This window comes from Equus quagga, chromosome 16 (assembly GCF_021613505.1).
Source record: "Equus quagga isolate Etosha38 chromosome 16, UCLA_HA_Equagga_1.0, whole genome shotgun sequence".
Taxonomy (NCBI): Eukaryota; Metazoa; Chordata; class Mammalia; order Perissodactyla; family Equidae; genus Equus; species Equus quagga.
The window spans coordinates 32,274,910-32,299,103 of NC_060282.1; the positions used below are offsets into that span (position 1 = coordinate 32,274,910).

General features: G+C 32.2%; 1 protein-coding gene across 8 annotated transcripts in view; it reads right to left on the minus strand.

The window, feature by feature from the left end:
* Positions 1 to 24,194, minus strand: part of OXR1 (oxidation resistance 1) — a 449,619-nt gene that overhangs the window by 48,434 nt on the left and 376,991 nt on the right. For all 8 annotated transcript variants that reach the window (XM_046642007.1, XM_046642001.1, XM_046642004.1 and 5 more), the window contains 4 exons: positions 17,770 to 17,852; positions 13,213 to 13,320; positions 11,869 to 11,982; positions 2,017 to 2,169 (listed from right to left, as the gene is read on the minus strand). In XM_046642007.1, the coding sequence (XP_046497963.1) occupies positions 2,017 to 2,169; positions 11,869 to 11,982; positions 13,213 to 13,320; positions 17,770 to 17,852 (458 nt within the window). The remainder of the gene's footprint in view (positions 1 to 2,016; positions 2,170 to 11,868; positions 11,983 to 13,212; positions 13,321 to 17,769; positions 17,853 to 24,194) is intronic.

The window sequence follows — 24,194 nt, forward strand, 5'->3', positions numbered from 1 at the left end:
TCCTTAGTATTTACCCAAATGAGGTAAAAGTTTATGTCTTCACAAAACTTGCACACAAATGTTTATAGAAGCTATATTCATAAGTGCCCAGTTTGGAAGCAACCAAGATGTCCTTCAGTAGGTGAATGGATAAACTGTGGTACATCCACACAACAAAGTATTATTCAGCAATAAAAAGAAATGAGCTGTTAAGCCATGAAAGACATAGAGGACTCTTAATTGCATATTGTTAAGTGAAAGAAGCCAATCTTAAATCATACAATCATACTGTGTGATTCTAGCTATATGACACTCTGAAAAAGGAAAAACTATAGAGATAGAGAAAAGGTCAGTAGTTTCAAGGGATTCAGGGGTAGGGATAGATTAATAGGCAGTGTATACAGGATTTGTAGGGCAATGAAACTGTTCTGTATCATACTGTAATGGTGGATACATGTCATTATATATTTGTCAGAGACCACAGAATGTACAACTCAGAGTGAATTCTAATATAAACTATGTAAACCCACTTTAAATATAAAGACACAGGCTAAAAGTAAAAGAATGGAAATGATAAACTATATTAACACTAATTGAAAGGAAGTTCAATCACTTGTTAATGTTAAACCATGTTAACACTAATCAAAGGAAGTTCAATACTAATAAATTAGTATTCATCAAAGTAGATTTCAGAGCAAAGAATACTACCAAGAATAAAGAAGGTATTTCATAATAAAGCAAGCCAATTCATCAAGAGAATATAAAAATCCTAAACATTTTTACACTTAATAGCAGAGCTTCAAAATACATGAAACAAAAACTGATAGAAATGAAAGAAGAAATGGACAAATCCACAATTATAGGTTGGTATTTCAAGAGCCTCCTGTAAATAACTGATAGAACATATAGAAAATCAGTAGGAATATAGAAGAACAACATTATCACTCAACTTAATTGACATTTATGGAATATTCTTCCCAACAGCAGCAGAATACACATTCTTTTCAGGTGCACATATAACATTTATCAAGATTTACCCACTTTGAACCATAAAACATGTTTAAATAACTTACGACTTCAAGCAGTATTATGTTCTCCAACCACATGGAGTAACATTGAAATCAATAACAGAAAGATATGCAGAAAATCCCCAAATATTTGGAAACTAACTAAGACACTCCTGAATATTCCATGAGTCCAGGTTGAAATAAAGTATTCTGAACTGAATAAAAATGAAAATACAACATACCAAGATTGTGGATGCAGTTAAAACAGTACATAGGGGCAATTTATAGCACTAAACACCTGTATTTCAAATACAACTTATGAATTATGACTATAAAGTAATGGTTCTTATGTGTGACTTCTAAAGTCAGTATCATCCCATAGTTACTTTCTAAGCAATACTTGGAGTTTACTTTCCAATTCTGTGTTACTTTATTTCCTTTATAAACTGTAACTTCTTCGCTTAGAAAAGCAGCAACGTGTGATAGATAAAACATAGATTCAAACTGGGTTTGAATTCCAGCCATGAATGAGAAACCCTGGACTTATTAACCTTTTATGAAAGTTTGTTTTCCTGTGAAGAAGAAATAGGACCATCTATTTCACAGGATTATTTTGAGTTGATAGAATAATTAAAACACCTCCTATAGTTTCTGGTCTATAGTAGGTAGACAATAAACAGTAGTTGTCTTCCTTTTCATGTGTTATACTAAGTTTGTAAGAGTTAACATTCAAAATAGTGCCCATTAATGGTCATTTTATATCAGCTTTTTAAATATTCAACCAACAGCAAATTAACTGCACCTTATTGTAGTGAATCTATTCATATCACATTGCCTTTAACAACTGCAACAGACCACTAGATTATAACTTATAAGAAAGGTCCACACTAACCCAAACTAGTAGGTCCACCAATACCTTTTTTAAATATTCAAGCACTTGCTGATGTTGATGACTTAAAATGTAAATGTCAAATTGTCGTATTTTAGTAATAAATACAGCATGATTTTTTTCTAGAGTGTTATTCATTACCTTGCCCCTGGTAATATATCTGCAATTAATTTTAAGAAATTTCTCAGTAAATGCTTCTTCTTCCTCAGAAGTTGAAGATACAACTCGTGCAGGTCGAATACTAGTAAAAGTAGATGAGGGAGGTGCTTCTTTCGGGTGGACTACATCAGGATTCTTTAAGGAAAAAAAAAAAGGCACTTCAGAGAACTAAATAAAAATAAGTACATTATTAAGGCAAAATGAATAGCTTTCCCCAATAAGTGTTCTTCCTTCTCATCACATTCTGGAGGGCAGCCCAAACTATTCTTATGTAAAAAAATACAGGAAAGAATAGCACTAAAAACCTGTATTTCACATTTAATAAAGATCTTTAACACAGCTTAAACTTACATTTTCAATTATTTTTTAATGGGGATATGAATCTTCTGGAGAATGTTGAAAACTACATCTTGTACTCCCACCCTACACATACACATCACATACACATACACACACACATTCAGATGCTCTTGAATTAAACCACTGGTCCTGATAAGATTGTTTAATATATCCCTTGGGTGTTGGGAGCAGAGAAAAGGTGGAGTGCTTCTCTGTGATATTTGAGAATTCAGCAGAACCCATTCACTGGAAGAACCTTTTAAATTCTGAAGCTATGAAGAGTTTATCAATACCACTCTACAAAGTCTTAGTTAGATCACAAGTTCTCTTTTCGATGCCAGGGACCATTCTTGCAGTGAAGTCTATGGGTCTCCTTCTCAGAATGTTTTTTTGAATATTTAAAATAAAACACAGGGTTACAAAGAAAAATTATACTGAAATACAACTATCAAAACATTTTTTAAAATTGGAGATATGGATATATATATGTATGTGTGTATATATATGCTTCCTTATTAATACACTAAATAAGAAGATCTAGTGGTGACTTTGATAATTATAATTTTGAAGTAGATAGCTATAAACATTTTGTGACGTCTACAACAACTCCCAAGTGATTTGAAAATATCTGTGAGTTCTATCAGGGACAAAGTCACAAGTAAGCCTAGTGTTATTCTATAGTTTGCTGCTTAGATTCCTAATTTACAAAAAAGTTAGATTTCACTTAAAATTTTTTATATCCAACTTTACAGACCTCTTAGAACTCATAGTTCCCCCCCAACATCAATATTCTGTACAATTAAGGAAAGTTAGACAGACGCATTTTAGTCTTTGTTTTAAATACCTCCATAGTTCAACAACAAAACAAAGAACAACCTAATCAAAAAATGGGCAGAGGATCTGAACAGACATTTTTCCAAAGAAAATATACAGATAGCCAACAGGTACATGAAAAGACGTTCAACATCACTAATTACTAGGGAAATGCCAATCAAAATTACGAGATACCACCTCACACCCTTCAGAATGGCTAGTATTAAAAAGACAAGAGGGGGCCAGACCAGTGGCATAGTGGTTAAGTTTGAGCGCTCCACTTAGGAAGCCCAGGAGTTTGTGGGTTTGTATCACAGGTGTGGACCTAGCACCACTCATTAAGTCACGCTGTGGTGGCATCTCACATAAAATAGAGGAAGGGTAGCACAGGCATTAGCTCAGGGCTAATCTTCCTCACAAAAAAGACAAGAAATAACAACTGTTGGAGAGGATATGGAGAAAAGGAAACCCCTCATACATCGCTGGTGGGAATGCAAACTGGTACAGCCACTATGGAAAACAGTATGGAGATTTCTCAAAAAATTAAAAACAGAAATGCCATATGATCCAGCTATCCCACTTTTGGGTATTTATCCAAAGAACATGAAAACACTAATTCAAAAACATATATGCACTCCTATGTTCATTGCAGCATTATTTACAATGGATAACGAATATGGGATATATACATACAATGGAATACCACTCAGCCATAAAAAAGACAAAATCATGCCATTTGTGACAACACGGATGGACCTTGAGGGTATTATGCTCAGCTAAATAAGTCAGACAGATAAAGACAAATACCACACGACTTCACCCATATGTGGAAGATAAACAAACACATAGATAAAGAGAACAGATTGGTAGTTTTCAGAGGGGAAGAGGGTGTGGGGAGGGCAAAAGGGGCACATATGTATGGTGATGGATAAAAACTGGAATATTGGTGGTGAATACAATGCAGTCTATACAGAAGCTGACATATAATAATGTATACCTGAAATTTACAGTTATAAACCAATACGACCTTAATAAAATAATAAATACCTCCACAAAGGCATTTCATACCTTATGAGTAAATGCACAATGCCTTATAAAATAGTTTTCATAGGAGCAAGGTTATTCATAGCTTTGAGCTAATATCTGCCACTTTGTAACTAATAATTAATAGTTCTGATTTGGTCTTTTTAAATAATAAACAAGGCTGGCTCCTCTTCATTCTCATAGACTTTGATACTTGAAAAGGGCTATCAAATTTTAACATACCTTATTCTACTCTTACAAATGGATCTATATCCTTAAACCTACATGAGGACAGAATTTTTAGACTTCGTTTCTAAATTTCCTCTAACCCTCATAAACATGGGGCTGAATCCTTAGCACTTGGGCAGACACTCAACAGATACTTTTTGAAGAAAGGACAGACCAATGTAAAATACTGTAAACAACTATATTTAATATACTATGATTATATTCTTAAAAACCTAAAATGGAATTAGATTTTAACAGTTGCATGATGCTGTTCAATAATATTTATTAACAAAGTTCTCCTCAATCTATTCATTTTATTATGCAAATTAATTAATAGCTTCACACTCATTCTGTTGTCTCTGATAGTTACTACATCTAAGAGTTTTGCATCATATATAAATCCATTTAACATAGATAATTACATATTAATAAAATATTAATAGATATTTATGAATACTTGTTATGTTTATGTGTTATATGAACCCATGTTGCCAATCAAATGAACTGGTGGGCTTAACTGCAATACCATCCCCCCTTCCTTTCAAATATTCTTGTAAACTATTATAAATGTCCAGAGGGAAAAAAAGCCAATGCAAGGCCATTGGAAGGCCTCCTGCAAGCTGGCACAAAGTTATCAACAAAGTTTGTGTATGACTGTTCAGTTACTTCCACATCCAGGTGACAACATTATCTACTATATAACCATATTATTCTCAAAAAGTGTCAAGGTACAATGTCAAATGCTTTCCTTAAATGAAGATATACCTCACTGAACAACATGATCTCTGAGGTCCCCTCAAAGTCCCAAACTCTACTACTCAGTAACTATAGCAATCCCTATTTGTCAATGTAATCCTATTAAAAAGAATACATGAGATTAGCCTAGTAAATGCTAAAAATATAGCACAAAAGAGTAAATCTTTTAAAAAAAGACCAAAGGTGTTCAGAGGAATCGTAATCAGATCTCATTATAACTTACATACATGTACATTACCCAAAGTATCAGTATCTCTGTGTCGCTGGTTTTGACTGGTATTTAGGATTCTGATTATTAATGCAGTGATTTTGAAGCTCATTTGAGTGCTTTCTGAAGCTCCTTTGTGCAATTTTGTTTTTAGCCACTATGGATGGAAAGGTCCTTAAAAATACGGAAGTATAAATATCTATCAAGCCTCAATTATTGCCCCAAATGTTCAAACGTGCAAAAGCAAAAGCATTGCTAGGATAAATGACCTAAAAAGGTTGACTCATCTTTTTTTGTACAATATGACTAAATGTTATACAATATGATTTGTATAATATTCTTATAAATAATTATCATAAACTAATTAGCAACTCTAAACTTTCCTCCCATCTTGCCTTGGCTTTATAAAGCTTTTGCCCCTTTGTGACTGAAAATATGTAGAAATGTTCTCTGATAACACATAGGTAAGGCATAGGAAGTTTGAGGAGGAAAAATCATACAGGGACAGAAATACCAACATTTATATTTATTTCATACATATATAATTTAGAAGAAAATATTTACTTTTAAAGAAACATGTATTTCTTTATTCAACCCAGTAGATATGATAGGTGCCATGTACCTCCTATAAATTATTATGTTTAACCCCCTCTCAGAATTTATTTAAATTTCACTTCTTAAGACCAAGAATTTGAGGTTCTTAAAACCAACCTCCAGAATAAAATAAGATACAAATAAAAAATAAAACTATCAGAGTGAAGGAAAACTAAACTACAATTTAAGTGTTGTACTTAGGACTTTGGATCTGATTGAGATTTTTAGCAGCTAGGTTAAAAACTAAGGTGGGATCAATTTTTAAATTCTAGTTATGGAAATGATGCTCCCATTTAGAACCTAGAAGAAAACTCTCACTCAGTAAGTTAACCATTTCTTATTAGTAATGTTACAAACATAGGGATTTTTTCTATATAAAGAAGTGCTTTCCTAAAATCTACATAAATACAAAGCTTTACAACAAAGTCCTATTTTTTCACATATTAACCAAAAAATTCTGTTCTGAGAATACGAAGGTCTGATTAGAACGTCATCTAAAAAGTACATATTAAAAAATTACATTTTCCTAATAAATTGCTAATATTTAAATTAAGTTTAAAAGCACCAAAACTAAATTATCTAATATATAGATGCTATAATTTAGCTTTGATGCTATATACAGCAACTATATATATAGATATATCATATATAATTTACGTATTATTTATATATGTATTTAGAGTTATTTAACTTTATTATAATATGTAATACATAAGCTTATGTTCATTATAAAGTATATATATTTATATATTAAAGTTTTAGTTTAAAAGCATGAAAGTTAAAATTATGACATTTATTACATATAACAAATATATTTTATATACTATATAATTCAGTGATTTTGAACTTAAGTTTAAATATATAATATTATAGAGAGAGAGAGAGAAAGAGGAGGAGAGGTAGGGAAGGAGGGAAAGACGCATATTTGTGACTAGTTGAAGGATGGTATATGTGAGGACAATTCTTGAAACATATTCAATATTTAACTTCTTCAAACTTTCCTGATATTTCTAACTAAAATTTGTTTTAACGTCTTCTATGTCTGCTATCATAATTAATGTCTGTTTTCAGGTATACTGGTATATAACTTCAAGACGTCAATGAATTATGTGATTAGTAGGATTAAAATAGAGGGGTTTATTTTACTAGATTTCACAAATATTCCCAAGCCACTCAAACCTCTGTAAGAAATTAACTTCACTCTTCTATATATCTTCTCAACTATAAATGAAAAAAAATTCACTGAATGTCTTTTAAAAAAATCTTATTTGACTAGAGCTAGAAAATCTTCTAAAGTTCCCTTTTTCTTAGAAAATAAAGGAGATGAAATTCTATAATATAAATTAGATTCTATAAAATAAATTTTGTAATTTTCTTGTAATTTTATAACAGGCAATGTTATGGGTTGTGTCACTCAAGAAGATATGCTGAAGTCCTAACCCCAAGTACCTCAGAACGTGACCTTATTTGGAAATAGGGTTTCTACAGATGAAATTAGTTAAGCTAAGGTCATACAGGAGGAGTAGGGTGGCCCTTTAATCCAAATAACTGGTTTCCTTATATGAAGAGAAGACCACTACGTGAAGACACAACACAGAGAGAAAGCCTTGTGACTACAAAGGCAGAAACTGGAGTGATCTAACAAGCTAAGGAATGCCAAGGATTGCAGGCAAACACCAGAAGCCAGAAGAGGCAAGGAAGGATTCCTTGGGGCCAACAGCTTGATTCCAGACTTCTAGCCTTCAGAGCCGTGAGATAAATTTCTGGTTTAAATCCACCCATTTTGTGATCCTTTATTATGGTAGCCCCAGGAAACTAATATAGGCAACTAATACTTTTTTAAGTTATATAAAGAGAAGAACAACATATTAAAAAGTCCAGAGAATCTGAAATGCTGGGGGTAAAAGAAAAGCAATGCTTTTGATCACCTTTTAGTCATTTTAAATAATATTTCTGAATTATCTGCTATACTTTTATTTTTGCTTTGGTGAAGCAAAAATTTCCTACATTACTTACACACAGTTCTTTATTACAAACTTTCTACTTTTCATAATTTGTGACATATTTTTAGGTTGTATGTCACAGAGAATCTGTACTGCTAGTCCTCACCATTTCATCAATGAGGCAGTTCAAAAAGTGGTTAAGAACACAACACAATCTGGACATAGACTATCAGGGTTTAAACCTCAGCACTATCACTCATTAACTATGTGATCATGTGTAAATTGCTCATTCTCCTCTCTATGCCTTAGTTTCCTCTCTTTTTAAGTATAATAGTAGCTATAGCAGCATTATCGCAGACTATGCTTAAAAAGATCCTTTTCGTGTGCCCAAGCTCTATTGCTACTTTATATATTTTCCTTCTGTAAGACCTTCTATGCACTGCAAAGACTCTTAATAGTATTTTTCCAAAATTATATTTTCTTACCACCATATATGCAATCCAATTGTTATAAGTATTCTACTTTTCTTATGATCTTTTAGATTTATTAGATAGAGTATACTGAAGATCTTAAAGAGAATACAACATCCTTCATTGGAGTACATTAACATAATAAGCATAAATAAAAACTATTTCAAATTATTTCGTTTTTCCACATTACTTATTTTAAACAGTTTTCCTCTGAATTTCATCCTGAAGATATCACACTAGTAGTTTTCACCCAAAATGGCATTATTATGAGAATTTTTAAGGTGCAGAGAGGAGAAACCAAAGGAGGTAAAACAAACAAACAAAAGGGTTCTATATTTATAAAATGTTAGATTTAAAGAGTCTTACAAGAAGATGATAGTGCAAGGTGGCAGCTATTACTACAATTACTTATAATGATTAAATATTACTTATCTCTTATTTATTGAGCAGTAGTAATGTTTGAGTTATAAGTCTCCAGCTATGAAGTGGTAATAAAGAACATAGGCTCTGGACCCAGACTACTTGGGTTGGAATTCTAACTCAACTGCCAGCTAACTGCATGATCTTAAACACAAATTACTTAATCTCTTTCCCTCAGTTTCCTCGTCTATAAACTAAATACTGTATTGGTCAGGTACTGGAAGAAACAGAGGGCACACGAAATTGAATAATTCTAAGAGAGTTTAATAATAGAAATATTTACAAAAGTATGCACTGTATCTGAAAATCTAGGGCAAACAGCAACAGAGGCTTCATTATCATGCGTAGGCCTACAGAGGTAAGGAGGAGAAGCAGATGCCTAAACCTAGAGACAGACAGGGTTCTGTGGAAAGGGTTGTCTGACAGGAGGTGAGACGTTGAAGAATGTAGCCACTCTGGGGTGACCTTGTAGGGAGGGAGCTAGCTCAATAAATATGCCCCTGCTTCCTCATTTCCTCTGATCTTCTGCCAATGCTCTTGCAAGGCAAAAACCAACAGAAGCAAAAGGTCAAGGGAGCCAGTTAATGTCTATTGCCCAAAGGAGGAGAGAGAAGGGTGTAGAACGGATCTAGAGGGGAAAACAAAGACAGCCAGGCCAAGTGCTTCTCTCATAAGTTTGACATTAAGCCTAAATAATACTACTTTTAAAGTGCTTAGAATTATAACTGACACATAGTAAATTTTAGCAATTTATCATTTATCTACTCTCACTTTGGTTTTACCTCCTTCTATGTTTCCTCACTAATATGTGAAGAAAAAACACGGAAAAAATTGTTTGACCCTGGAAATCTCGAAGATAATATTTTTATGTAAAAATAAATTATTTAAAAAACCACTGCAATCCTTTATGCTAAAAAACCCAGGAATATGAAATTTTAGCCTCACAGGTAAGCCACTACAAAGCTGAAAATTCAGAAAACCTATCGGTGACTAATAGACATACAAATGGAAAACTTTGAGGAAAAACATATAACGACAATGCTAATAAACATTATTTTAATTAATATAATACAAATATGAATTATATCTAATTAAACATAAGATGCTTGCTTCTAAGGGACTTATAGGTAGAATAGGAGACATAAATCCAATAATTGCAATACAGAGATAGAAGCACTTGAGATATGTAGAGAGTTATATAGGGCTATTATCTTGGAGTCTAGTAATGAATATATTTCTAGGAAAAAAAAAAATACAACTAAAGTTTAAAAAAATACAACTAAAGTTTATAGCATTCTGTTTAGTCATTATTTCCTAACTACTGCCCACAATTAGAAAGCAGGTGATGGCTATCATCTGGGTAGAGGGAACTTCAAGAGTTCTTAGGTGTCTTACCTTTTTCCTGGATCCATCTCAGGGAGAAAGAATTTATTCATATGACTGGTTATATTAAAGAATACTTTCTGGGTCATCTTTGACAGCAGCTGAGTCACTGCAGGTTAAAAGGTCATTCATGTGGCTGCTTTATTCTCTCCTTCTCTTTCACCAATATGGCAAAAGTGAAGAAGAGAATATTTTCACATAGGAGGAGGCCTGGCCTTGTTGCTTCCTTGGAGCTTCAGCACTCTCTTCTCTTTGATCTTTCAATAAAGCCAGTTGGTAGGCAAACTTGGGTTAAAGCTCAAGGAAAGAAAGGGCTCCACAGGTTTCTAGTCAGGCAAAATGCTACAGTCTAGCTTTTAATTCTCCTTTAGGGTTTGAAACACAGCTAAATTAACCTAAGGCTATACTGCTCTCCTTTATCGTTGCCTCTTAGGAGTACATCTCTTCGTAAGTCCCATGGAAAATGGCATGGCCATGTTCAAAAAGGTATTCTTGCATCATTTGGTCCAGCAATACCTATCATTAGAACCTGACATCATTTGTCATCAATGATGAGGATAAATGTAATATATTCCTTTCACGTGACTGCATTCTAAAGTACAGCATTGTCACATTTATACAGATAAGATATCCAACAAATAAACATTTGAAAAAGACCCCACTTGGCTCTCTCTCTCTCTCATACACACAAACACACAAATACATACACAAATACACAGAAAAAAATCCTCGGGCAAGAAGAAAAATAGTTATCAATAATATGTACTTCACAAAAAAAGTGGAACTAGTCTAAATACTAGAGTTTAGAAACTAATAATGCCTAATAATTTGTAGGCAAATTAATATTAATACTTTGTGCTTTGTTACCAGTGTGCTATGTGATATTCTAAACTGTGAGTGCAAACCGGGGCAGAGAAAAAAAGGATGTCTCCTAAAGTCAGCAGAGCAACATAGAAGAATCCCACAGGAGTCTAGCCATTTAATGGAGAAATAGCCTTTCATATGTAAACACAATTGTTAGGTCATTATGAAAACAGGAAATGATAATTATTAATTTATACAGAAAAGGCACAAAAAATGTAACTCCTTTCAGAGATTTTTTAATGAAAATAATTCAAGAAAGTATGGTTCTTTGAAATTCATTTGTAAAATGTAACTTATAGAGAATGTTTTCATTCCTTAAAAATGTTAGATAAATTAATCCACTATTAATTACTCAAAATTAATATTCAGAAGAATGACTAAGATGATGACAAATTATTTTTTAAAAGGCAGTGTATCAAAGATGAACTCAGTTCTAAGTACTATATAAATATTCACAGAAACTAAAATAAAAATCACATTGAACATGGACTTCATATCATGATACTTTCAAGTTTGTTAGATAAAACTCTTCTTTAGTTAATACATTATTTATAAGAGAAAGTTGATGAATATCTTTCGATAACCACCAACACCAATAGTAAGTCAATTGAAGCTGCCTGGTTTAAATGAGAATGCTTCACTCTAAAAACTGGGATTTACAAATTTAAGTAACAAAATAAAAAGTAAAAAATTTCTTTCTAACCATAGTAAAAGTAGGATAAAAAAACCATGATGATATATACATATACAGTGAGATTTCTTCAAGCTATCTTTGAAAAGCAAGGATACGTACAGTGGTCTTATCAAATTCAGCCTCAGACGATGTTGGTGACAGAGGACTTATGGGGCTTAGAGATGGAGAGCTCTCAACACTGGAGACATATTCAGGATCAGGAACATATAAAACCTGTAAGAAAACGTTCACACAGGATTCAGTAAAACTGAAATATTAAACAGATGGTGTTCTATACACAAGTACCATTAACAAAGACCTTCAGCAATAAATAGAAAAAATAAAAATCTTCAAATTAAAAGAATATTTCTCACCATAATAATTCTAACAAAGTAAGAAAAAGACATTTAAATTCAATTTAGACAAGTTGGATAATATATACTGGATAATACATACTGTCAGGGAAGGGTGGGAAAAAAATAATTCTCATACACTGTGGGTGTTCCTCGTATAGGACAATCTGGCAATAGCTAGCAAAATCTAAAATGCACATATCCTTTAACTCAGCAAATTTACTTCTAGGACTTTACAGAAATACCTGCATATAAAGAAAAAGAGATATGTACAACAGTGTTCCCTACAGTAATGTTTACAACAGCAAAAGAGCAGAAACAGCCTGAAGCTTATTGTGCCTAAGCAATAATTTCTATCAATACAGTGCTACACTATACACACATGAGAAAGTCTGAGATCAAGTTGTGCTTAAGTAGAACATTTTCCAAGAATCAAAATTAAATTTAAAAAAAAAGGCTAGAATATTTCTGGAAGGGGATACAAAGTGATAACTGTGGTTGCTTCTAGAAAAGGAACGTGGAAGTCTGAGATACGATAACTTACCTCTAAAAATTAATTTTATCTATCATGTACTGCTTTGAATATTTTAAAAAGCTCTTTAAAACTGTATTTGAAAAGACAATACACAATTATTTTCAATATGTATTAAGAAAAATTTGGATTGGGGCCGGCCCCATGGCATAATGGTTAAGCTTGCGTGCTCTGCTTCAGGGGCCTTGGGTTCACCGGTTTGGATCCTGGGCATGGACCTACACATCACTCATCAAGCCATGCTGTGGCAGCATCCCACATATAAAATAGAGTAAGATTGGCAAAGATATTAGCTCAGCAACAATCTTTCTCAAGCAAAAAGGGTAGGATTGGAAGCAGATGTTAGCTCAGGGCCAATCTTCCTCATAAAAAAAAGAAAGAAAGAAAAGAAAAAAATAAAAATTCATGTGGATATAAGTGACAGTTAATTTTCTCTTCTAGAGGCAATATGATTTGTTCAAAGCATGCAGAAAAACCATTCTTCTTAAGTTTTCTATATTGTTACCTATACTGCAATGCATACTTTCTGTCTTGCTACTTAATGATTCTAAACACCAATGCATTAAAAAACATATATACCTGTCCAGTAACAACTGCTCGGGAGAATAACTTATTTAACTGAACAAGTTCGTTGGGCGTTGTATCAAATTTCAGGGCTATACTATTCAAAGAATCCCTTGATTCAACCTGTTTAAAAGAAAAAATAAATTATTTTAACCTGTTAAAACAGAAAAAGTGAACTATGAGGTTTGATGATCATTAATATGTCTATGGAGCAATTTACATTTGATTAATAAGGGATATTTTCATCTTTGGAGATGAAATAACGAGAAATTCTGTGTTTTGTTAGTAAATGGTCTCAACCTATTACGATACAGAGTATATGCTTTATCACAAGACATCACAATTACATGTGGGCCTCTACTTCAAACAATTTCAAAATACAAAATATAATTTACAAAATACAAACAAGTGATTTTTATTTTACAAAGGCTTTAAAACAATACACTATTCTTTTAAATAGTTTCTAAAACTTATGCAACTTCTGGAAACATACAATTTCATTTTAGCGAAGTATGCCTATATTAAACTTAAAACGCTATTTCTAACGATCTTTATGTATATATTCTGGTATTTAAATGTATAAATTAGAACACATATTTGAACCAAAGTTGAGTAATTGGTTTCTGAATAGTCAGTATATTGTAATGACCATATTTATAGAAATCTTAAGTCATGGGATTTTTCCAATTATCCTGAAGGAAAAAGTAATCTGATCAATCAATATATTCCTTTAGAGTCCTCTATACATAGGCATTATGAGAGTTCTGTAGAGAATAAAATTAAGTGCAACTAAGTCATTTGTATGCAAGGGATTTACAACCTAGTTGGAAAATAAGAAACACAAAAACGCTTATATAAAAGACGAAAAGCAATTTAAATAAAACAACAAATGCAATAAAAGTTTTGAGTATGGAAAGAGCACCATATTTGTTCCAAATTGTCCAGGAGAGACTTTATAGGAAAGATTTAAAGCTAGATTTTGAAGAAGAGGTAGGAATTTTGAGAAGCAGAGAGAAAGAAAAGAACATTCAAAGTGAAGACAAGAGAACTGACATGTTAGGAGACAGAAAAGTACAAAACACATTTGTGGGATACTATCTCTTCCTCCCAAACCATCCAGAGTATACTTATGAATTTAGGATTTTAGGAAGGCGAGAAACTAAAAAGAATGAGATTGAAAGCATATTCAGAATTAGGCTATAGAAGATTTTAAAGGTCAGAAAAAGTAGATATGTATGTGGGTGTAACAAACAATGAATATATATATATTTTTAATGGTCCTGTAAAACCAAATTTATGCCAAATACATGGGTTAATAATCTATCTGTGCTTCCTTCCTTCTGTGCAAACTTCCCCATCTATCCAATAAGATGATATATCATCTACCTTATTGAGATAATATATGTAAAAGTTCTCTGTAAACAAATTTATTTTGCAGTAACATCTGTAAGTTTACAAAGTATTTTCATATTAATTACTACACATTTTACCCTCACAAAGACCCTATTAAATGAGGTGATGAAGGTAATAAAAAACATTAACGTTTATAAAGCAAGTAAGTTACATGGCTGGAGTGGCATCTTAGATTAGTGGCAACAGGTCTAGTATTAAGGGGACAAGAGAATGGATGCAGAAGATCCAATGTAATACTACTGCTGTAGATCAGATTTAAGATAATCAAAATGTAAAGAAAGAGATGAACGTGTAAGATTTTTAAGTAAGACTCAAGAGAAAACACTCACGGATTGAAGGAAGTTGTGACGATGGTAGTAGTAGAAGTAGATAAGGGGAGCAAATGTTAATGAGCAACTGATGCTGAATCCCAAAATTCTAACCTGGATGAATAACAGACTGAAGGGAAATGGAAATAAGAAAATTGAGCACTAGGCAAGGATGCAGAAGGAACTGGTATGAGGTTTGCCTCAAATTGTTAAATATGAAGTGATAGTAGGAAACGTAAGCATCTAGAAAGGTAGGAATAGCAAAGTTTGGGTCTCACTCCACATAATTTATATAGTAAACTTCTTAAGCTCTCCAAGTAATGGAATGTAAATGGACAAGTGAAAACAAACAAGAGAGGACTCACATTTGGAATCAAGAAGAGCAGAACAGCCAACAAAGGAGACAGGCAAAATGATAGCAGTAACACCAGGGCAATGAATCATAATGATAGCCATATGTAGTACAATTAGTTTCAAAAACAAACAGAGAAAGGAGGGGAGGATATAATCAAAGAAATAATGGCTATTTTCCAGAATTTATGAATGATATGATTCCTTAGACTGAAGAAACAAGATAAGCAAGATAAAAATTTGTCTGAATCTAGACTTATTATAATGGCACTGCAGAACTGTAAAGACAAGGAGGAAACTTCAAAAACAATCTAAAAAAAGAATAAAGACCGCCTAGAAATGAACAAAAATAAAAAGGCAACAGAGGGACATAAGACAGTGGATTATATACTTAAACTGCTGACAGAAAGTAACTGCCAACCTAATAATCTACAGACAGCTCAACAACCAGGAATGAGGGTGCAATGAAGACTTTTCAGACATTGCCTGATTATCCATTCACAGTTCCTGAGAGAACTATTAAAGGACCTTAAGAAGAAAAGTAAAACCACAAAGAAGGAACAATGAGCAGGAAGCAACAACAAAGAAAAGACTGCTGGGTTTGATAATTAAAAAATCATTAGTGACCTTGGAGAAAGATTTTTCAGTAGAAAAGTATAGGGATATTACATTAACTAGGAAGAAAATGATAATGTATAGCATTTTCAGGGTCTACTTTTCCTACTGAAAGTGATTTTACAATTAAAAACAGTATGTGTGCATGCATATATATACACACACATATTATGATTTTAACTTTAAAGCTACCTAAAATACAAACTAATTTATACTATATTTAGGGGGTCTGGAAATACATTTAAGCTACATCATAAATATTTTAGAACAAAGACAGTTTGAGAGTACTTTGTGATAGTAAATATTTTATTTTAAGAGAAATATAGGGAAATATTTTCCTAAACACAAAAATCATGTTTTATATGAAGATTTTACAAATTATAATAAGAACAGAATATAAGACAATAATATCTCACTCAGTTTTACAATCATATTTGTTTCTTTCTTTTAGAATTTGGCATAAGGAATATAACAAAGAATTAAAAAAATAAAGTTTAAACAAAGAGTGCTAGAAGATGTTTTATAACCTTTTTGATCAATACTTGATTATTTCTCAAGGCTCAATCATAACATTAAGAAAAAAATACTCTCAAGTTTCAATTAACCTTCCACTATAAATAATGGCCCTTAAGTTGAATTTAATTTTGCTACAGGTAACGCAAGTTCTATTGAATTACAATAAAAGAATGGTAAACTCCTGAATTTAAAACTAACTAAACTTTTACAGTTCTTCACAATCACATGATTACATGTGTAGATAACATCTTATGCCTCATGCCTATAATCTTATGCCTTAATAATAAACGCTAATGAATACATTAAATTATATTACCCAATATTTTACTGTTTGAACATATTTTCTCAATTTCTCAATCATGCAGAGAGGGTACAAGCACACTCAATTTAAGTTTATAACATGCTTTAAGAAGAAATTCTTTTGATAGTAGTAAATATAATTCTACCCTAAACTACATGGTTCCTAACCTTTTTAAATACTTAAAATCTCGAATTGTCAATTATACAGTATAGGAAAACAAGTATAACTCAAAGTTTTGAAAATTTGTTCAATTTTAAGGATTCATGGAAAATAAGACTCAAATCAAGACTGCTTCATGATGACACAAATGCATAAATTGTTTAAAATTGCTATTTCCTTCTTAATACAGTTATATTACACAAACAATTAGAAAAACACAAAATAATACAAAATTGAGCCCAGCTAAAAAAATTGCTTTAGAACATGTTAACACTATCTAAATAAACAATACATACATTTAATAAAAGAAGCAGTACACTACAGACTAAAGTTAATTTCTCACTTCAATTTTTCATAGTATCCAGAAACGTGAAAAGCTGACTCCAGGGAGATTTGAGGATAGAACATAGGAGAAAGCCCCATTTTCAGAGCTAAATATACTTAGGTATAAATCACTGCAAATAATCTAATGTGAGAGGTTATTCTGGAATATTAATATCAACTTATTTTTTAAGTCTTCTGTCTGCCATTTTCATTATCATTAGCACTTCCGGGAATATAATTAAGACCACATTTTTAAAAAACTACTTTCCTAAAAGCCTGACCTAATAAAAATTATTGGAGCACAGGAACTTTGACTCCCAGTAAATTATCATCTATGTTAAGCTGAATTTGCTGGAATAACTATCATTGTATCACACAATAAAATTTCTCTTCAAGAAAAAAAATCCTAAAATATAATCAAGAACTCAAGTATTATTATTAATAAAAAAGTTATCAAAAGTGAAGCACAGATTTTTTAAAATAAGGCAATTAATAACCCCTGTCTTATTTATAGTATAAACAAAGAATGTCCAAAATAAGACTATTGCAAAGATAAATCAGCTTTTTCAAAAGCAAATAACTTACAGCATACTCAATAGTGCCTTTAGGTTTCTGAAAAGACATTCGTCTCCCATCTTTCTTGTCTAGGGTCTTCTTTTGGCCAGTGTCTGAAAAAAAAAGATGAGGTAAAACTCCTATTAAATTCATTTTCCTTTCAGAGTAATGTCAAAGACTGCTAAACAGAGCTCATTGGGCACATATCTACTAGATCTACCAGTAATAACAGTTTGTTCCCTGGGGTTCTCGGCTCTAAAATACAACCAACACTGGAAAAAAGCAAATGTACTTCCTCTCTGCCTGTTTTAGGAACTGACCAGTATGAAACACTATAATAACTAGAAGTCAATTCAAAACATAGTAACTGTCAACAGAAAGGAAGTTATTAAAAACTAAATTATGGATCATTTCTTTCAACACATCTAACTCAATTATAATAAACTATATTTGGAGATATATATTATTATTATTATTAACCAAACCAAGTCTGAAAAATGTATCAGCAGTCCTCACAGGAGAAAATATTTATATTTCTACAATCATAGTTAAAGACAGAATCTTCTCTATGGAATTATTTTAAATTATTAAATTCCTTTTTTATATACCATGAAGTAAAATAAGATATGCTTCCATATATAAACACACGTTTGTGTATTTCATCTCAAATAAAGTGTCAACTATTTTTCACTTGCTTATCAAGACACTTCACTTGAACACGTCATTATCATCAAGATTATGCTATGTGCTTCAGTTTAAATTTTGCATTAGTGTTAACTTTCTCATCTATAGTTCATGTAACAATGATTGCACTGAATTGAAAAAATACTACTCCTATTTAGACAATTTAGAATGATTAAAATCAATCTCTAAAAAACTAATAAAAACCTAAACCTTCAAGATAGTAAACATAGCAAAATGCTATATTCACTCCCAACATTTTATAAGATTAAAACGATAGTGTTCAAAGAAAACATTAGTTCTACCTAAACCCAAATAAACTAGAAATTATCTAGTTCATTGTTCTCCTCCTATCTAATCTTAATTGACATTTTGACCATGCTAGAATTTGTTTATATGTACCTAATTAGCTCAGTTGGGTGCATGGTTCTAATGAAGCACTAATAATAAAAGAAAATAACATTAATAATCAAGTTTGAATCCCAAAAAAGTCAGTTGACTCTGCAATGCTTAAAACAGCTGTCCTAAAACATTCGTGATCACCCAGGCTAAACCAAGTCTCTGTTATCAATCACATAACATCTTTATGTCTCCTTCATAACATTTGGCACAGTTATAAGTTTCTTTTTTAAATCTCATCCACTAAACTGTAATCTACAAAACACCATGCTTGCTTTGTTTCACAATGCCTCCTTGGCTCCTAACAAAAGGTCTGACACACGGCAAGCATCCAATTTGAATGCACTAATGTTCTGAAGCAACAACCTGACTGTATCTAGAACTTCCACAATTCTTATAAATTGGCATTAATTTTTCCATAAAGAAAAGTATGCATAGAATTATGGTTCAGCCATTACAACTCTGGGGGGAAAAAAAACATGTATATGAATATCCTACTTTTATATCCTAAATATTTAAAGAACTCTTAAACACTGAGGGGAAAAAAAATGAAAACTCATGAAAATAGGCAAAAGATATGATCAGACTATTCACAAGGGGATGTAAAAATGGCCCTTAAACATATAAAAATATGTTCAATCTAACTCATAATTAGAGAAATGAAAATTTAAACTACACTGAAATACCATCTTACCTACCAGATTGGAAAAAATTCACAAGCTTGACTATATACTGTTTGGCTGTAGAAAAAGAGGCATTCTTCTACATTTACAGCGGGAATGCAAAATGGTACAATTCTTATGGAAAGAAATACTACTTTTGCTTATCGCTATATTCTAACTTTTCTCCATTGAATAGCATATATTTAAATTTGATTTTCTAATAATAAAACATTAAAACTATTTTAAAATAAAGTTTTAAATAGTAATTTAGTTCTGCTATTTCATAAACAGCAGAGGGAGCCAAAAACACTTTCCTCATTTTGCAATTTAAACTTCTTAAGCGATGCAAAATACAATTATAGACTACTTTTAACTAATAAAATACATCTCTCCTTAATTGATTTTAGGAGTTACCATTAGTCTACATTTACTTTGCCTAACATTAGTTTCTCAATCTCAAGAGTTCATTAAACATTTAACCACAATCAAGTTTGCAATTGCTCTATCGTTTTTAAGAGTGCGCCATGGAGCGAAGTTCAGAGCAAGAAAACTAATATAACAGCTTTCCACAGTTGAAAGTTTGAAACAAATTGAAAATATTCACTCTAATAACATAAAATTATAAAATATTTTGTAACAATTTTTATTATAAAATAGTTCTAAATTTTAATTACCAATATTAAAACATTTATTCATAAATATAAGTACCAAAGCACAATGAAATAAACTGATCATTCTCTTCTATCAATATGAAAATACAATCACAAAGTCACAATATTTGAGAACTGAAAGTGATCACAGTTGTCACATAGTCTGGTCTCTTACTAAGTAACTTTATAATACCCTTTTAAAGTCAGTTGTCAGCAAAATATGAATCTAGATTGGGAGTACAAAGAGGAGAGGTCTTATTCTTTCTCCTCATAAAAGTTATTACAGTTTAGAAATATATACAAATTTTGATTTATTTAATAATCAAAATAATAGTTAACATTTATCAAGTACCTAGTATATGCCAGGCACTGTTCTAAGCACTTCACATTTATTACCTTACCTAGTTTATCAACTCTATAAAGCAGGTATCATTTTTACCTCCATTTTACAATGGAGCAAACTAAGGTACATTTTTGGTTATCACAACTGGGAAAGTGTTACTGGCATCTAGTGGGTACAGGCCATGGATGCTGCTAAAAATGCACATGACAGTCCTCCCATAACAAAGCAAAAATGTCAATACTGATGAGGTTAAGAAAACCTGCTATATATCCACCACCTAATATTATGCCTGGCATATAGTTAGGTGTTCAATAAATATTTGATAGATAAATGAATATACACAACTTTCTCTGAGATATAGTTATCTTGGCATATCGGAAAGAGCAAGGGAGTTAGATTTTACTCCATCATCACCAAAAGCAGAAACTTAATATATGTAATCTAAAGCAATTCCCATCTAAACTGAGTGCTACAAGTTTTGATACCTGCGTTTTAATAATTCAGTCCAAAATATTATATGATTCTACTCTAATTTCTTGTTTTGCTATTTGGAGAATATTGCTTAATTTGCCAATCAATGACAATTTTTAAAATTTATCTTTTAGTTACTGATTTCTAGCTTAATTGAACTGTGGTGAAAGAAAATACTCTAAAGAAGTTCAAACCTTTGAAATCTGTTGAAAGTTGCTTTATGAGCATATGTAAATTTAGTAAATGCTCCATATGTGCTTGAAAACAATGTGGATTCTGTACTATAGGGTAGTGTTATCTGTGTGTGTGCGTGTGTGTGTGTATGCACACACACGCACACACACCTGTCTCCACATGCATCATATTCAAATATTCTATATCCATATTGATTTGCTTTTGTACGCTTATTCAGTAAATTACTGAGGGGGCTGTTAAAATTCACCACTATGATTGTGGGCTATTTGGTTCCTTATAAGTCTCTTTACTTTGCTTTCTACATTTTGAGACCATGATATTAGGTTCATCCAAATGAAGAATTGTTATATCTTCCTAGTAAATTGAATTTTTCCTCAGAATACTTTTTGCCTTAAAGTCTGCTTTGTCTGATATTAATTATATCAACTTTCTGTCCATTAGTGTTTGCTTTTGCTTTCTACATGCTTTCAGCCTTTCTTTACCTTTTTGCTTTAAATGTCTCTCTAAAGCAGGGCCTTTTTATTTGCCTATTTGTTCTATTTTATTTGCCTGTTCTATTATTCTCCTTTCTTGCCTTCATTTGGAGTATTATTTATTAATTTTCTCTTTTCTCTCATTAATTTGGAAATTATACATTCTTTAAAGATTCTGTTAGCACTCGTCCAAGAAATTACAGCCTGAATTACTGACTTACCACAATCTAATATTTAACTAGCACTTTTATCCTCTTCCTGGACAATGCAAGGACGTTTAACACTTCCAAGATTTATATACAATTGTTATTAGATACTTTAATTACATATATATATCTAAAAAACAGTATAAGACATTTTTCAAGACAGTAAATATTCATTTAGTTTTACCCTCATATTTACCATTTTTATGGCATCTCTGGGTAATTTCACAGGGAACAGAATTCTGGGTTGGCAGGTATTTTCCCCTGCCTTTTAGTTTCCACTGTTTCTGTTGGGAAATCAACTGTCAATCTTATTGCTACCTCATTGAATATTTGTTCTGATCCTTTTTAAGATTTTTCATCTTTGGTGGGATCTATATTGATTCTACTAGGAGTTTGTAGGGATGCTTGAATCTGTGAATTAAAGTATTTCCTCAGTTTTGAAGTTTTCAGTCATTCTCTCATTAAATTCTGCCCCATTCTCACTCTTCTCTCCTTTGGGGACTCAAATATACATACATTAGAACTCCTTATTATATCTTGTAAGCTTACCCTCTCCTATATTTTCCATTCTTTTGTCCTTCTCTATTTGGGATATTTTCTTCTGACCTATCTTTCAACTCACTAATTCTCTTTTCTGTGGTGGCTAATTTGCTGTAAAATACATCCAGAAAGCCCCTAATTTGGAGGATTACATTTATCAGTTCTAGAATACCCATTTTTCTTTTTTATCTTACCTTTCTACAAAATTCTCAACACATCTATTTTAAATCTGATAACTATGACATCCAGAGTTCCTGTGGATCTGTTTATATTCTCTGTTGTTTCTGATGTCTTGTCATTTGCCTAATTATGTTTTGTGTGTTGGATACTAAATTTGCAAAATTGTCTGTAGACAGAATTTGACTCATAGAAAAAGCTGTTTTCTCCAGAAAGGATTAATGTTTGCTTCTGCAAACACCTGAGAACACTAACAATGCCAGATCTTGTTAATGAAGTTATAGGAATGATGATTTGAAGCTGAGCTATCATCCCACAAGAGCCTAGCTACTTGTTTTTCTGTACTCTAAGGTAGAGCATTTTGGGGTCCTAAGTGAGAAGAGTTCACCCCTGCCCTGTGGTGGGTCTTGTACTCTGTCCCTGTCCCCTTTTATCCACAGTTGTCAAAAGCACCTCTTAATCTCTCAGTTCCTGCTTCTGGAATCAACACTCACCCCAGGGAAAAAGCAATCCCAAATTGGAGCTGCTCTTCCTTGGGCCTCTGTCCTCACTCAGATCCTAATCTAGTCATATCAGTTAGCTTTCTGATAGCCTCAATAGAATTAATTGTTTTGTTTTGGACCAGCTTTTTAAATTGTTCTCAGGATATTTCGAATTATCTAGCTTGCTATTACCAGACTCAGAAGTCCTAAAAAATATTTAAGCAGAGACTTGACAAAGCAGTATCAGAACTTTAAATTAAAGATCATTTTGGTAATAGAATGAAAGGCAAACTGGAGGAAGAAAGCAAGCCTGGAAATCAAAAATGAAAACAGTATGACATCTAGTTTTAATATATTAAAAGACCCATATTATAAGTGGATATTATAATTTTGGTAGCAGCTACTGATAAGTTTCATGATCTAAAAACACTGAGCTGGAAGTCAATATTTTCAAACACAATAATATAGATTTTAAAACTTTAAAAGCATCTAAACTAAAAAGACATGCTGATAATAGCTTTCCTAATTAACTCATATCCTCAACAGTAGGTAGTATAGGAAAAAATGCCTATATTTTCAACCTTTCACTTGCTATAGACTCCTTATCCATAATCAAACCAAAAAATCCCCCAATTTTTCTTCAACTTTGTAAGCACCCTCCTCTAGATATCCCCCTGTGTTTCTACTTCTTTTGACAGTTGAACTTTTGGAAATAAGAGTCTACTTTCACTGTCTTTACTCCACTACCTCCTATTGATTCCACAATGCACTGCAATGGCTTCTCTTCCCAGATCACTAAACCTGCCTTGGCAAAAGAGAATAAACTAAGTGGCAAATTTGATGGGCTTTTTCAATTTTATTTTATTTGATCTTTGTGAAGCATCCAACTAATCCCTTCTCAATGATCATCTTTCCCTTTATCTGGTAACACCTTACACTCCCACTGGTCTCCTATCCATTACTTGTTCCCCTGTAGTGCCTCTTTCCTCTAGCTGGCCAAGGAAATTTTTGGTGGCCCGCTTCTAATTAAAATGGTCCCTGATATAAAGTTTTATAGAGCCTTGCTACTTGAATGTGTGTTCCAAGGACCAGTAGCATTGGCATCACCTGGGAGCTTATTGCGAATGCAGAATTTCAGGCTTCACTCCAGAACTACTGATTCATGACTGATTTGCA